This window comes from Vigna umbellata, chromosome 6 (assembly GCF_029865625.1).
Source record: "Vigna umbellata cultivar VRB3 chromosome 6, Vumbellata_1.0, whole genome shotgun sequence".
NCBI lineage: Eukaryota > Viridiplantae > Streptophyta > Magnoliopsida > Fabales > Fabaceae > Vigna > Vigna umbellata.
Window position 1 is genome coordinate 38,565,920 of NC_142170.1, and position 17,504 is coordinate 38,583,423.

At 33.9% G+C, this 17,504-nt stretch overlaps 2 protein-coding genes across 2 annotated transcripts; both read right to left on the reverse strand.

The window, feature by feature from the left end:
- Positions 1-201: 201 nt before the first annotated feature.
- Positions 202-8,159, reverse strand: LOC148197417 (protein DETOXIFICATION 12-like). The gene is made up of 7 exons (XM_088092925.1): positions 5,007-8,159; positions 2,461-3,005; positions 2,233-2,319; positions 2,055-2,111; positions 1,715-1,953; positions 1,289-1,494; positions 202-522 (listed from the first exon to the last, which is right to left on the reverse strand). The coding sequence occupies exons 1-7, from the start codon at positions 5,235-5,237 to the stop codon at positions 460-462; spliced, it is 1,428 nt and encodes a 475-aa protein (XP_087949051.1). The 5' UTR covers positions 5,238-8,159; the 3' UTR covers positions 202-459.
- Positions 8,160-10,924: 2,765 nt separating this feature from the next.
- LOC148197418 (protein DETOXIFICATION 12-like) lies at positions 10,925-15,471 on the reverse strand. Its single transcript, XM_088093066.1, has 7 exons — positions 15,111-15,471; positions 12,427-12,971; positions 12,199-12,285; positions 12,019-12,075; positions 11,681-11,919; positions 11,347-11,552; positions 10,925-11,163 (listed from the first exon to the last, which is right to left on the reverse strand). The coding sequence occupies exons 1-7, from the start codon at positions 15,351-15,353 to the stop codon at positions 11,101-11,103; spliced, it is 1,440 nt and encodes a 479-aa protein (XP_087949192.1). The 5' UTR covers positions 15,354-15,471; the 3' UTR covers positions 10,925-11,100.
- Between the last annotated feature and the right edge of the window lie 2,033 nt (positions 15,472-17,504).

Sequence of the window (17,504 nt, forward strand, 5' to 3'; positions counted from 1 at the left end):
ATATATATATATATAAAATATTATAATTATATGCATATCACATATTTGAATATCAAATAAAAATAATGAAATAATTATAAGAAGTGTAAAAATATTAAATATGAGATTCACAATTAGATTAAAAATTTAAAGATAAAAACAATTAATATAATTTTTTTATATTATGAAAGATGTTTTAGTAATTTCAAATAAAATTGAGTATTAAGAAAGAAAATACCGAAACGGATATATATTTCTTATACTTACCTTTGTATCTCTACTTTCTCAATTGGGGTTCATTTGCCACTTTAAATTTAACATGTCAAACAGTACAGCAAACACTACTCTGGTTAATTCACAAATAAATTGCTGAGTATTCTTAATCAGATGCACGAACTTTCACAAAGTCAAGAACTCATTACTCCTAACACATGAGAATGGTCCCCGTTTTTAGGATATTGGCCTTTGATTAAGGTCTTCTCATACCAATACATTTTGTGCTGACGATTCATCATCGAATAACCTCTTTCTTGCCTTGATGGCCTGCACGGTAAAACCAAACTTGAAACGCAGTGTGCAAAAGGGAAACTACCTATGCCAAGACATTAACTTCATCTGAATAGATTTGAGGAAGAATAATTGAATGAATTTGAGAGGATTTGAAAATAAATTTTTTTATTTTTTATTTGAGTGGATTTGAAGGTAGGTGAAAGTGAATTTAGAAGTAGTTTTTTTTAATCTGTCACATCAGTCAAATCCTACACTAATTCTCACAAACGTTGTTTCTAAATTCACTCTCACTAACTTCTAAAATAAACAACAAAAAATTTAGGGTTAAATATGTTTTTAGTCCCTAAACTATTGGTCGTTTCTGGTTTTCGTCCCTCTTTCAAAGTAAGGTACAATTTGGTCCTCATTCTTTTCGAAAACGTTCGTTTTAGTCCTCGAAAACTAACACCGTTTAAAAATTTGGTCCTCATTTAGCAACAAAATGAGGACTAAAACCAAAGTTCCGAAGACTAAAACGAACGTTTCGAAAAGAATGAGGACCAAATTGTACCTTACTTTGAAAGAGGGACGAAAACCAAAAAAGGCCAATAGTTTAGGGACTAAAAACATATTTAACCCAAAAATTTATCTTCAAATCCTCTTAATCACTCTCCACAAATCTATTCAAGTGAACAAAGGATAAATTTTATAAAGCAAATTAAAGCTGCTCACAAAAGCGTTAGGAGTCATTTCATTGAACTAAAATTTTGTTTTAGCATATTTGTTTTAACTTGTAAGAGAAAGGTTAGAACTTTTATACCTGCTTTTCCCAATTTATGTTACTGGTTATGACAGAAAGTAGAGTAGTTTGAACAAGAGCACCACATTGTATACCAATCCAAAGTCCTTTTCCACCCACTCGCGCCACAAATGCCAATATGACAGCCACTGGAATCCCACAAAGGTAGAAAGCCCCAAGATTTACAAAAACTCCTAAACGTTGCCATCCACAACCTCTTGCAATTCCTGAACCAAAGCATTATTAAATACATTACAAAAACTTTTTCTTCCATGTAAGTTTATGATTAAATGTTGTTGAAATTCCATAATTCATCCATACTAAAATTGATTTCTCAAAAAAGAAAGTTCGATATTTTCAATATCTAATTTTATACAAGAATCATATTAAAATATTTATTAAATGTTAAAGATACCAGAAACTTATTAATCTATGATATAAGGTTACCTGTTTGAACACCTTGTAAGCTGTCTAGTATAACAGATATACATACGAGAGGGGCCATGACAGTGACATAATCAATAACTTCCTTCTCATTACTGAAGACATAACCAAAAAAATGGCGGCAGGCAAAGAGTGTTGCGCTTACTACACTTGTCTCAATGACTGCAAGAGACATTGCAGCTAACACAGCAACACGGGCAGCATGTGGTTTCCCAGCTCCTAATTCATTTGCAACCCTTGTGCTATAATCATCGAGGGGACGGGATCGTTAGCTTAGATATATATACTCAAGGTACAGTAACATGTAAGCTATGTAGAATGAATGTTATGTATGCGGTGTTACCTTGCTGCAGCAGCAATTCCAAAGGGTATTGTAAAAAGAGTTTGAATAGTGTTTAGACTGTAGAAAAATGACAAAATCAGTTCAATCACTTTAACTTATAAAATCTCATAAAGAGAAAATTGGGAGCAGAATAGATCATGAGTTGCAGTTTAATTAAAAGGGAGTGTAACATACTTACCAAACTGTTAGAACTGAAGTTTCAAGTGCTGGATTTGGTAACAGCCCTGACAGCAATATAAGCAGCTCATACGACCACCATTCAAGGCTGCAATCATCAGCATGAGTGCAAAAAAATGCATGTTAAATACTAATTTTGGAAAAACAGCACAATGTATTACAGGTGGAAACTTTGTATAATTTGATAAAATGAATAGGTAAATATTAACTGAACAGGAAGATTAATCACCAAACCATTACTGCCGAAGGGATGGCAAACCGAAAGAACTCCCACATTCCTTTAAACAGATCCAAAGAAATGGGAGCACGGGTTTTTGCACAAGCAGAGGAGTATCTCATGTATAATCCAAGCATAATCACATTTGACCACATTGAAATGCTAACTGCCAATGCTCCACCAACATTATTCAGCCTTGTTTTGAACACCAGGGCCCAACAAAGAGGTATATGAATAGTGAATGTGACAAAAGAAGTTGCGAGCATGGGAAGAATCATACTTTGGATTTGGTAATATCGAATTAATGGCTGTAGAATTGCATATGCAAAAAGTGCTGGTAGAAGCCAAAGTGTGAACTTCCCTGATTCATGTGAAATTTGAGCGTCCTGGCCCATGAAAAGTAGTATGTTTTCCATGTTGAGCCAAAGGACAGACAGGGGAATACAAACCAATATGAGAGAGAAAATGGCAGTGTATGTTTGCAGTCCAATTTTTTGATATTGCTGAGCTCCATAAGCCTGTCCGCAAATTGTCTCTAGTCCACTAGCCATTCCCATCTGTTAGCATACGAAGATCTTCAAACAGTAACAGGGGAAGAAAATAATGATAGTTTTGAGCGGGATAACTTTCTTGAAATAGTTGATGCAGAAGATAACTAATTACTAAACACAAACATCAACATCGGTGTTACTGTCAAAATATTAAGAGGAACAGTTCTTATCTTATGAATCAGTTTTATAATATTGAATTAGTTTCAAACAATTATCATGCATTTTTCTATAACTACACTTTCAATTACATAAAACTATTTTGTTACAAGTTACAAGATGTTTTCATAAACTATTCTTTTAAAAGCTGAGAAACATACCCTTAGTCATTTTAGTAACATCTCCTAAAGTTTGCGCAATATTGTCAAAATGCATACATGTATTGATAAGTCTGACAACTTCTACAAACAGAATAGTCTATCATCTCAGTATGAAATAATACTCATCATATAAATGAGATAACAATGCAATGGAAAACTAGAGAAAACCACATTTTCCTCTAATGGTACAGTCTCAAATGTGGCGGCACTTCTGGTCGCGTAGTGCAATAACAACTTTAGGGACAATCTGGTATGGCATGTGTGTGTGAGAGAATTTTTTCTTTTTTAATTATTGAAAATAATGAGAATACAAGGTTTTACATTTCATTCAACAGTTATGAATATATTAAAAAACCAAGTATATTAATTTATCTTTTAATAATAAAGCAACGGATATGACATGACAAGATAAAATCATAAAAATACAAAAGAAATAAATGGTATCTTTCTGCAACAAAATCATATGTCTTTCGCAGTGCACGTTCTGAAAGGTAAAACTCGAGTGTCCCGTTGAATAATCAAAAATACTGGTACGAGTCTTAATATTCACAGAATCAAAATCAAACAACGTGGCAATGACCGTGTTTTTGTTCATAAGAATTTATTAGTTGGGTCCTGTACAATCAATAATGTTTATGGAGGTTAGGAGTGGGCCAAATGAACTGTTTAGATTAAACATTAAACACTATCATTTTATGGTATAGTTTTAAAAGATTCAACCCTCTAAAATTATAATTTATTTACCTACTCATTAATTTAAAAACGGTTTTGTTTTCTATTTTTTATTAGTTTAAAAGATTTTGACTACTTTACAAACTTTAGTCGGGATTAACCTCATAGAGTTTAGAATGATTTTCCGTTGGAGTTGATTTTTAGTCAAAATTGACTGGATTGAATTTGATCAATTTTTAATGAGAGTTGACTTGATCAAATTGGATCAAATTTTGATCGAAACCAACTTGACCAAATTTTAACTATGATCATCCTGTTCCAATTTGATTGAATTTTGATTAGGATTCACTTGTCAAGACTAAACTGAATTTTAATCAAAACCAACTAGATCAAGTTTTAACAATTGTCTTCCCAACTTATTTTCAGTTAGAGACTCAATTGGATTCAGTCAAATTTCAATCAAAATCCACTCTACTATATTTCAGTCGTGAACATATTCACCTGATTTTTTGTAAAGATCAACTTAGCCGAAATTCAGATCAGACAACTCACTGAGTTTTGATCATGGCAATCTCAATTAATTTTCGATGGTGGTCGTTTTGGTTGGATTTGACCAAATTTTGATCAAAACATAATCATTCGATGTTAAATTTCAGGTTGGATGCTAAATTTCATCATGGACCCATCTCAACTTATAGTCCAATTCCCTTTTACTCTGACTCATCTGAAATTTGAATCAGATTGCCTTATCTCAACCGACTCTACTTATCTTAATATTTGACCTACTATGAAGTTTGTGTTTATTAAAATAGAAAACAAATTTTTGTATAGTTTAATACAAAACTGGTAAAAAAAGAAAGAAACTATTTTTTTAGTTTAGTGTAGTGTGAGTTATTTTGGCCACCACAAATATGGCACAAAGTAAATTAAATGATACGTAGACCTGATAATGATACGAGGAAGTTTAGATGAAACGAATAAAGAATGAAAAAGGAAGAAAGTGATAGTAGGAACTTACAAGAAAACTGAAACCAGAGACCGCTGCTAAGGAATTGGCTAAGGCGGCGCTAGAGAGATAGAGTTCACCCAAGTGACCAACTATCATGGTTGCCACAATTTGCAGCAAATATTGGGATGAAACCACAGCCACCATAGGCCCTGCTATAACACTTATCCTTCTCATTTCTTCACTGAAACCACTCCATGTCACTCTTTTTTCTTCCTGCTTCTGTATCAGACTTTCCTCCATGCTTTTCAATCCTCAAAAGGGTTGGAGAGAGCGAGAGAGACGTGGGACGAAAAGAAACCAGACTTTTCCTTTGTTTTCTTTACCTCATTTCAATTTTATAAAACACCAGTCTTTGCTTTCAGTCTCAGATCAGTTTCTACTTTTATAAATTATCTTTCAATACAACTTTCTTCTTGTCGTATTTATTTGTTGGTTTAATCATTCACTAAGTCCTTATTTTCGCATGGAATCTCAATTTGGTCTCTTTCTTTCTGGAAATATCAATTGGGTCCCAAATTTATGAAAATTGTAACAATTAGATCCTTTCCGTTAAATTGTCTCCAGCGTTAGTGTTTGTCTGATGTGTGTTTGTCTGATGTGGCACGCGTGGCTGACCGAAGTCACTTGACGTGGATAATTTAATTTTGGACGAACCCAAAAGCAGAGCAATAAACCCTAAGCCTTCCCATCTTCATTGCCAACATTAATCATAGCAGAGATAAGAGATGAAGGGAGACGATGTCGCCGACACCTACTCCATTTGCAAGCCCGATTTCTGAGTTTGAGAGAGACCCAGGGTCTCTTTCTTCTCCCAGCAGCTCGCCGGCGTCCCAACCGGAAATGGCCACCGCACTCCAGCCAGCGTCGTCGCCACTTCCGATGCCCATGGACGAGACCACCGCCGGCCGCCGCTCCAAGCTCCCTTTCTCTTCTTCTCGCGCGGGAGGTTTGCACCGGATTGATACTGGCTGCCGCCGCCTCCGAGACTGTCACGGGCCGCACCGTCAGATCTGGCCACTGCTGCCACTGCCGAGCCCCGATCCAGCCGCCACGACGAAACGACCTCCACAGGGGATCCTCTATCCGGTCCACGACTCCGCCGACAACGCCACCCGGGCCGCCACGGTCTCGGATCCCCTGGTACAAACGGCAACCCTGGTCTTTGGGATTCTTAGTGGTTAATGGATGGATATAGGTTGTGGGCGTTGACAGAATGGAGGAATCAGCTGAACCATATTTGGTTTTCTGTTTGTTGGGGTGAATTGGTTTTGGAGGGTATGGTTTTGTTGAGTGAATGGGTTTTCCTTGTGAGAGTTGAAGATGATTGAATTTGAATTTGAAGTTGGATGATGAAAATGGAGGAAGAAGGTGAGGTGGTTGGGTCAGGGTGGGTATTGGAGATGAATGAGGTATGTGGTTATATGTAATGGTTGGTGGATGTTGGCTGTGTATGAACGATGATGGTCGTGAGGTAAGGGGAGGATGATGGTGTTTGGAAATGGTCGTGAGCCATCCCCCTAGCCATCCCCCTAGCCGTGGAAGGAAAAAGTTGGAACTCTATGAAGTGCTCCACTGCTATGCTTGAATCAACCAAGTCAGATAATACGTCAGATAACACGTGCACAACAGGGTGTCACGTTACACACACCGTAACGCCGTTTGACACTATTTAACGGAAAAGATCTATTTGTTGCAATTTTTATAAAATTGAGACCCAATTGATATTTTCAGAAAGAAAGAGACGAAATTGAGATTCGATGCGAAAATAGGAACTTAGTGAATGATTAAACCTTATTTGTTTTAGTTTAAGATTTTTTCAAAGTTTGTTTACATTTCTTTTTCTTTTTCATTCTTTTCTCTCACTATCACTTACAATTCTTGTAAAAATAAAATGTTTTCTCCCGGCATTTGGTACCAGCATCAGTTAAACTGTTGTATATAATTAAATTCAAATAATCAAAGAGTTATAAGTATAAACATCCAAATCAAACCCTTTCTCAAGCATAAAATCCATCATCTTCAAACCCTGTTTGATATGCCCGGTCCTACACAAACCACTCACCAAAGCATTGAACGTAAACTGGCCAGGGGAAAACCCTTCTTCATCATAAATAAATCTCAAAGCTTCTTCAATTCTACCCTCTCTGCAAAGCCCGTTCACCAAAACATTCACGGAAACAGTAGTTAGCGTGCACCCGGACTCCACCATGAGTTCCTTAATCCTCAACGCGCCGTCCACGTCACCCTCTTCGATAAATCCCTGCATGAGCGTGGTGAACGTTTTCTCGTCGGGCCTGAGGCCGTGGTTTGGCATGTCCTCGAGCATGAGAATGGCAGGCCGCAGCTGGTGAGTCTTGCAGAGGGCCCGAATCAAGATGTTGAAGGTAGAAACGTCAGGCGCGACGCCGTCAGCCACCATCTTGGAGTGCAGCATTTCGACGAGCTTGAGCTTGTTGGCTTTGACAAGGAGGTTGAGAGCGACGTTGTAGAAGCGCGTGCGGAAATCAGTGAGCACTTGGCCATGTGTGTGTCCAACCTCCCTACAGAAGAAGATGGATTACGGGGCAGGCGGAGGACTGCATCTGGTTGAGAAGGGATAGCATTGAGTAGACGGAGCCGACTCGGCCTAGTTGGCCCAGGAGCTCGTGGAAGATTGAGGGGTGGGCCGAGTAATTGGGCTGGGTAGAGGCCCATTGGAAGAGGCGGAGCGCAGAGGACTCGTCGGGCTGGCGGCGGAGGAGGTCGAGGAGTTGGGAGGGGGAGAAGTCGGGGGGGAGAGGGTGGTGAGTGGCGGAACTGGAAGATGAGAGAGCGGAGGAGAATCTGAAGGTGGAAGAGACAGAGAAAGAGAATGAGAAAGGTGTTGTGTGGCGTTGGGTTATTACAGTGTAAGGAAGATGGTGGCAGTGGAGAGAGGATAGTGCCATTGAAACAAATTTACAAACATGTGGCGTGCGTGTAGAATTGGGTGACCGTAGCAGCGATGTAGAGTGTGGATGAATTGGGAAGAGGGTTTGCCCCTTGGCGGTGAAGAATTGTCGGATGAGGACCCAAAAATCTCTTTTCGGATATAAAGTGTTGTAATAGAAATATACATATATTTACAATATGTTTAAATCTAATTAAATATTATTATTAAGTTAAGGTATAAAATTTCATTTCATCTCTCGTTTCTTTGCTTCTCCCATAGATTATTTGGTTAAATGGAGTAGAAGAGATGGAAAGAAGAACAATTTTAAAACACTGTAAAATAGGTTGGATGTAAAAAAAAAATTGATAACCTAAATAAATTGAGATATTTTTTTATGACGATTTAGTTTGAGTGAAATGTGTCTTTGCCGCTATCATTAATAAATTTTAAGTCAATTTGATTTTGAAAATAATAGTTATACTTTTTTAAATATAAAAATGTTATTTTATTATGATATTTATATCATAATTTATATATTAAATAATTAAATGAAAAAAATAAAATTAATTTTCAAAATATATTATACTTTTAACTTTTTGATTTTTTTAAAAATTAATCTCCTCATACCTAATTTTAATACAATTTGTAGTTGTTAATTGGTGATGAAAATTGTAAACTTATAAAAGTTATAAATAAGGTGAGAAGATAAAATAATGGGTGTTGCTCCCTCCACCACCACACCTTTCTCCCTCCACCTCCCCAATTTTTTTTAATTCCAGTTATATCCTTAGATTAAAATTTTTTATTTTTATTATTTTAATTTATTTCAAACCTAGTTCTCCTACTTTATCCTTGTACCCAATCTTTCCATCTCTCAATTCCGTTTAACAATTTGTCTTCTGTTTTACTTTACAACTCCATTTGTCTTCTCCGTTTCACTTCTCTTCATTCGTTTCTTTCTTCTTCATTTTCCTTACATTATTAAAATACATTAAAAATATATTAAAAAATAATAAATCAAAACATTTAAATTAAATTATTAAAATATTTTGAAAATAAATAATAAACTAATAAAACAAATCCTAAAATTAAAATCGGAGTCCGTTTAAGGAAAGAACTGATGTCAACATCCGTTTATGGAAAGAACGGATGTCAACATCCGTTTAGGAAAGAACGGATGTCAACATCCGTTTAGGAAAGAACGGATGTCAACATCCGTTTAGGAAAGAACGGATGTCAACATCCGTTTAAGGAGAAAACGGATGTCGACATCCGTTTAAGGAAATAACGGATGTCGACATCCGTTTAAGGAAATAACGGATGTCGACATCCGTTTTTTCCTTAAACGGATGTTGACATCCGTTTTTTCCTTAAACGGATGTTGACATCCGTTGAAGGATTTTGACGTTCAAGGATGTCACCTCCGTTTAAAGGTTACGTTTTGGGTTTTATTTGAAGGTTTATTCGAATACGCACCTTAAGAAGCAACACACGCACTGTACCACTCCACACTTCACCACGAGAGCGACACTGCACCACGAGAGGGAGACTGCTTGATAATTCTTTCCATCACCACCAACCTTTACAACTTGTAGTATCTCATCGCGAAAAAAGAAAGAGATGAAGAAATATAATGTTCAAATAAAAGAAAAATATTTTACTCATGTACGGGGAACTAGAATAGGTTATTAGTGGAATAGGTTGTGAATGGGTAAAATTAAAAAATAACTCTAAAAATAAAATTTTACTTTAAGGGCAAAATAGTAAAGGGGAGGTGGAGGGAGAAAGGTGTGGTGGTGGAGGGAGCAACACCCTAAAATAATAATATATTGTTCATCATCTCTGATAAATAGTTTAGTGTTGTTAAAATGGATTAGAACCCCTAAATCAACTCGGTCCACCACAAATTTGGATTGGGTTGGATTGAAAAAAAAATTAAAATTTTGATAAATGTTAATTTCGAACCTGATCCACTAAGAACTCAATTTACCCTCATTAAATCTACGGTGAGCCGGGTTGGTTCACCAAATTACATAATTTTATTTTTTATGTCTTTTTTTATTACATTTAGAGTTTAAGATGATTTTTTATTATATTATATTTGTTTGTTTTAAATTGTCATTGAAATTTGATATCATTTTAAATTAAAATTTATTTAGATTTAAATTAAAAAAACTATTATTTTTGTTAGAGTTAAAAGATAAACTTGTAAATAAGTGAGTTAGTCAGCTAATAATACATTTAACCCACCAACCTGTGGTGAGTTAGACCGAATTTGAATTTTTTTAAATAACTAATAAGTAAACCAAATTAAATTGACTCACTAAATAACCAATCCATGATGAACAATCATCCTTTTTAACAACACTAGTTTCATCATCAAATTAATAGAAAAAACATTCAATTAATAATCATATCATCAAATTTTAAAAAGAAATTACAAAATATAATTGTATTTGAGTAATCAATTATCATAAAAAATTAATAGAGAATAAATTGAAAAATATTCCAATCTATCATATATTTTTTAAACTTTGTTATGCTACAAACAAATGAAAGCCAAGATCTATCACATATTTAATTTTTTTTCAAAACATTAATTAATTTAAAAAAACTCACAACAATTAAAATATGATGTTAAAAGATATATATATATATATATATATATATATATATATATATATATATATATATATTTATCTAATATCAAATATTATAATTATTTGAATATAACATATTTGAATATCAAGTAACAATAATGAAATAATTATAGAGAAGTGTAAAAATATTAAATATGTGATTTAGAATTAGATTAAAAAGTTAAAAATAAAAAAAAATTAATAAATTTTTTTTATATTATGAAAGATGTTTTAGTAATTTCAAATAAAAATGAGTATTAAGAAAGAAAATACTGAAACAGATATATATTTCTTATACTTATGTTTGTATCCCTACTTTCTCAATTGGGGTTCATTTGCCACCTTAAATTTAACATGTCAAACAGTACAGCAGACACTACTCTGGAATATCAAATAAATTGGTAATAGTGATCTTTGTCCTGTTAATTCACAAAAATTGCTCTGAGTATTCTTTATCAGATGCACGAAGGTTTCACAAAGCCAAGAATTCATTACTCCTAACACATGAGAATGGTCCCCATTTTTAGAAAATTGGCCTTTGATTAAGGGCTTCTCATACCAATACATTTTCTGCTGACAATTCATCATCGAATAACCTCTTTCTTGCCTTGATGGCCTGCATGGTAAAACCAAACAATTGAAACACAATGTGCAAAAAGATACTACCTTTGGAAAGACATTAAGTTTTATCAAGCAAATTAAAGTTGCTCCAAAAGTGTTAGGAATCATTTCATTGAACTAAACTTTTGTTTTAGCATATTTGTTTTAACTTGTTAGAGAAAGGTTAGAGCTTTTATACCTGCTTTTCCCAATTTATGTTACTGGTTATGACAGAAAGTAGAATAGTTTGAACAAGAGCACCACATTGTATACCAATCCAGAGTCCTTTTCCTCCCACTCGCACCACAAATGCCAATATTACAGCCACTGGAATCCCACAAAGGTAGAAAGCCCCAAGATTTACATAAACTCCTAAATGTTGCCATCCACAACCTCTTGCAATTCCTGAACCAAAGCATTATTAAATACATTGACAAAAACTTTTTCAATATCTAATGTTTATATAAGAATCAAATTAAAATATTTATTAAATGTTAATACCAGAAACTTATTAATCTATGATATAAGGTTACCTGTTTGAACACCTTGTAAGCTGTCCAGTATAACCGATATACATACGAGAGGGGCCATGACAGTGACATAATCAATAACTTCCTTCTCATTACTGAAGACATAACCAAAAACATGGCGGCAGGCAAAGAGTGTTGCGCTTACTACACTTGTCTCAATGACTGCAAGAGACATTGCAGCTAACACAGCAACACGGGCAGCATGTGGTTTCCCAGCTCCTAATTCATTTGCAACCCTTGTGCTATAATCATAGAGGGGACGGGATAGTTAATTTAGATATATACTCAAGGTACTGTAACATGTAAGCTGTGTAGAATGAATGTTATGTATCCGGTGTTACCTTGCTGCAGCACCAATTCCAAAGGGTATTGTATAAAGAGTTGAAATAGTGTTTAGACTGTAGAAAAGAGACAAAAAATCAGTTCAGTCACTTTAACTTATAAAATTTCATAAAGAGAAAATTGGGAGCAGAATAGATCATGAGTTGCAGTTTAATTAAAAGGGAGCGTAACATACTTACCAAACTGATAGGACTGAAGTTTCAAGTGCTGGATTTGGTAACAGCCCTGACAGCAATATAAGCAGCTCATACGACCACCATTCAAGGCTGCCATCATCAGCATGAATGCAAAAAAATGCATGTTAAATACTAATTTTGGAAAAACAGCACAATATATTACAGGTGGAAACTTTGTATAATTTGATAAAGTGAATAGGTAAATATTAACTGAACAGGAAGATTAATCACCAAACCATTACTGCCGAAGGGATGGCAAACCGAAAGAACTCCCACATTCCTTTAAACAGATCCAAAGAAATGGGAGCACGGGTTTTTGCACAAGCAGAGGAGTATCTCATGTATAATCCAAGCATAATCACATTTAACCACATTGAAATGCTAACTGCCAATGCTCCACCAACATTATTCAGCCTTGTTTTGAACACCAGGGCCCAACAAAGAGGTATATGAATAGTGAATGTGACAAAAGAAGTTGCAAGCATGGGAAGAATCATACTTTGGATTTGGTAATATCGAACTAATGGCTGTAGAATTGCATATGCAAAAAGTGCTGGTAGAAGCCAAAGTGTGAACTTCCCTGATTCATGTGAAATTAGAGGGTCCTGGCCCATGAAAACTAGTATGTTTTCCATGTTGAGCCAAAGGACAGACAGGGGAATACAAACCAATATGAGAGAGAAAATGGCAGTGTATGTTTGCAGTCCAATTTTTTGATATTGCTGAGCTCCATAAGCCTGTCCACAAATTGTCTCTAGTCCACTAGCCATTCCCATCTGTTAGCATACGAATATTTTCAAACAGTTACTGGGCAAGAAAATTATGATAATTTTGAGCGGGATAACTTTCTTGAAATAGTTGATGCAGAAGATAACTAATTACTAAACACAAACATCAACATCGGTGTTACTGTCAAAATATTAAGAGGAACAGTTCTTATCTTATGAATCAGTTTTATAATATTGAATTAGTTTCAGAGAATTATCATGCAATCTTCTATAACTACACTTTCAATTACATAAAACTATTTTGTTACAAGTTACAAGGTGTTTTCATAAACTATTCTTTTAAAAGCTGAGAAACATACCCTTATTCATTTTAGTAACATCTCCTAAAGTTTGCACAATATTGTCAGATGCATACATGTATTGATAATAAGTCTGACAACTTCTACATATGCAACAGAATAGTCTATCATCTCCTTAATATGAAATAATACTCATCATATAAATGAGATAACAATGCAATGGAAAACTAGAGAAAACCACATTTTCCTCTGATGCTACAGGCTCAAATGTGGCGGCACTTCTGGTCGCGTAGTGCAACAACGGACTCTCTGGTATGGCATGTGTGTGTGAGAGAGACAGAAAACAGTGATAAAAGAACATGAGAATTTTTTATTATTGAAAATAATGAGAATACGAGGTTTTTCATTTCATTCAACAGTCATGAATATATTAAAAAACCAAGTATATTAATTTATTTTTTAATAATAAAGCAATGGATATGACATGACAAGAAAAAATCATAAAAATACAAAAGAAATAAATGGTATCTTTCTGCAGCACAATCATGTCTTTCGCAGTGCACGTTCTGAAAGGTAAAACTCGAGTGTCCCGTTGAATAATTAAAAATACTGGTACGGGTCTTAATTACTCATATCGTGTTACTTTCACAGAATCAAAATCAAACAACGTGGCAACGACCGTGTTTTTGTTCATAAGAATTTATTAGCTGGGTCCTGTACAATCAATAATGTTTATGGAGGTTAAGAGTGGGCCAATCAACTGTTTAGATTAAACATTAAACACTATCATTTTATGGTATAGTTTTAAAAATTTCAACCCTCTAAAATTATAATTTATTTAAATACTCATTAACTTAAAAACGGTTTTGTTTTCTATTTTTTATTTATTTAAAAGATTTTGACTACTTGACAAACTTTAGTCGAGATTATTAATTTTCATTTGGAGTCAACTTTAATAAATTTAACCGATTTTCAATCAAAATTGATTGGATTGAATTTGATCAATTTTCAGTCAGAACTCACTAGATTAAATTGGATCAAAATTTCGTCGAGACTAAGTTGATTGAATTTTAATCATAATCTATTTGACTAAATTTTAATTGGGATTGACTCATCAAGACTCACTCAAGTGAATTTTAATCAAAACCAAAACGAAATTTTAACTGTGATCATTCCAACTGATTTTCAGTTAGAATCAACTAGATTGAATTCAGCCAAATTTCATTTCATTGATTTTCAGTTAGATCATCTCAGCCGAATTTCGATATTTTGATCATGGCTATCTCAGCTAATTTTCAATGGTAGTCGTTATGGTCGGATTTAACCGATTTTTGACCGAGACATAATCATTTATCAGGTTGAATGTTAAATTTCAATATGGACCCATCTCAACTTTTGGTCCAATTTCCTTTTACCCACCTCGGTTGTTCCAACCTTTGGTATGACTTCTCTAACATTTTCTCAATGGTTAAACTCATCTCAACTTTTATCTTAATCTAATTCATTTCAAACTGTGACTCAATCTCTCTCTATCTTCAATCTACTCGACCTAGGTCCGGTCTGACTTATTTAACATTTTACTCTGACTCATCTCAAAATTTGGATCAGATTGCCTTGTCTCAACCGACTATATTCATCTCAATATTTGACCTAATATGAAGTTTGTGTTTATCAAAATAGAAAACAAATTTTTGTATAGTTTAATACAAAACTGGTAAAAAAAGAAACAGACTATTTTTTTTAGTTTAGTGTGGTGTACAGTTATTTTGGGCACCACAAATATGGCACAAAGTAAATTAAATGATACGTAGACCTAATAATGATACGAGGAAGTTCAGATGAAACGAATAATGAATGAAAAAGGAAGAAAGTGATAGTAGGAACTTACAAGAAGACTGAAACCAGAGACCCCTGCTAAGGAAATGGCTAAGGCGGCGCTAGAGAGATAGAGTTCACCCAAGTGACCAACTATCATGGTTGCCACAATTTGCAGCAAAAATTGAGAAGAAACCACAGCCACCATAGGCCCTGCTATAACACTTATCCTTCTCATTTCTTCACTGAAACCACTCCATGTCACTCTTTTTTCTTCTCTTTCTTCTTCCTGCTTCTGTATCAGACTTTCCTCCATGCTTTTCAATCCTCAAAAGGGTTGGAGAGAGCGAGAGAGACGTGGGACGAAAAGAAACCAGACTTTTCCTTTGTTTTCTTTACCTCATTTCAATTTTATAAAACACCAGTCTTTGCTCAGACTAAAATCAGTTTCTACTTTTATAAACTAAATTATCTTCCAATATAATTTTCTTCTTGTCGTATTTATTTGTTTTACTTAAGATTTTCTCAAATTTTGTTTACATTTCCTTTTCTCTTCCATTCTTTTCTCTCACTATAACTTACAATTCTTTTATAAATAAAAATGTTTTCTCTCAGCATTTGGTACCAGCGTCAGTTAACTCTTGTATATAATTAAATTCAAATAGTGAGACATAGATTTACTTAAAATAAAAATGAATATAAAAGAATAAAATCATTTAAAGATTTGTTAATTTATCAAAATTCTTAAAGGAATTTGATTTTTTTTTTAAATTCGAAAATAAATTGACCTTTTATTCTATTTTCCTACTATCATATTTCTTACTTTTTTATTTAGTTAGTGATATTCGTGACAGTAGAGATGGTTGAAAGTCTGAGTGCACATGTGCTGACTCTTCCAAACCAGGGCTAAAACAACCCATTTGTTAATATTATCTTGTCGTTTTTGTAATCAATACTATTTATTCTTATTAACCTAATTTAGAAAACTAATTATAAAAAGTTGCCTTTTTCCTCTTTTCATGGCTCCACCGCAGCTTTAAATGGTAGAAAACTCGTAGAACTTGTATTAAGTTCTGGCTTTCATTTCATTTGATTTTCAAATAAATATATATATTAAATGTTTTACTTTGTAGTTGATTTTACAAAGACTTTGTTATACAATGAATCTAACATTAAGAAAATGTATTATTGGAACAAAGGCAATTTCGTCTCTAATTAGTGTATAAAAGGTGTATGTGTTGGATTTTGCTTCTTCCATGAGAAGTGAGAAGGAGGATGGCCACCACATTTTGCCTTCTCGTTTGTCTTTTGACTCTTCTGCTTATCATTTTCTCTGTTCGTTTACAATCACAAAAAAAAAAAACAACGAAGATAAAAATAAGAAAACAATAATGATAATGATAATAATAATAATTAATTAATTAAAAATACCATTTAGATTTGACTGCCTGTTTTGTCTTGTTATGTGTTGATTTGCTCCACAATTTTCTGTTTTTCATTTTCCACCAACATAATTACTCAATAGTTTCAACGGAAATGTTTCATGGATTATTATAAGATCATTTATATAATTTATTACTTATTTAATATATTTTTAACTAATTTAATCCATCTTATTTTTTTTTTAAATCTATGCATAGATTAATAGATTCATGAACCTCCCCCTGCAGTGACAACTAATGAACCATTACAGAATTGAAAGCCATTTAAACGTTTTTATTGAAGGCAAAGTAAAAATACTTATTTAACCAACTAAATGACGAATAGAATAATTGTTCCTTTTGGTACCGCACTCCACGTAGAACGGGTCTAATTACCTTTTCCTCAGAATTTCCCTTAATAGTTTGGATCTTTAACATCTTCACTGATAAAATTCAGTATTATTCTTGGAAAACCTATATTTTTTAAGAATAATGATATATAACATATTTTTACATTCATTTAAAATAATAAAAAATTATAAACTATTGTAAAGAGAATAAAACGTTTATTTCTTTCTTGTTTACTTATATTATGTTTACTGAGTCAACTTGCCACGTCAAATTCACCTTCATCTTAAAGTAATTATTTTTTCCACGTACTAGCGTCGCAGAGGTCTTTTGCCACGTTCGAGTGTACATTTATCATCACTCATATAATTAAGCTTTCATGAAAATGTATGTGGGAGAAACAATGGATGTAAAATCCGAATGCATTCAACTTGAGTAGAAAGACGCAATAGATCAGAATGACAAGAACCCAACAAGTGCATGTTATGCCAGCTTATTCTACAGCGTGACCTGTAAAATATCTTTTTATACGAGTTTTCCGCAGAACCTATCTGTCTTCACATGTCCACCAGAATTTGCCAAATATAGAAAATGACATTGTCAAATTCATACATACTTCCGGAAAACAAGAGTTGGGGCGTGAATTCCATGTATCTCTCGGTCTTTCAAGCAATGAACTATACATTCGGCCATTAAGA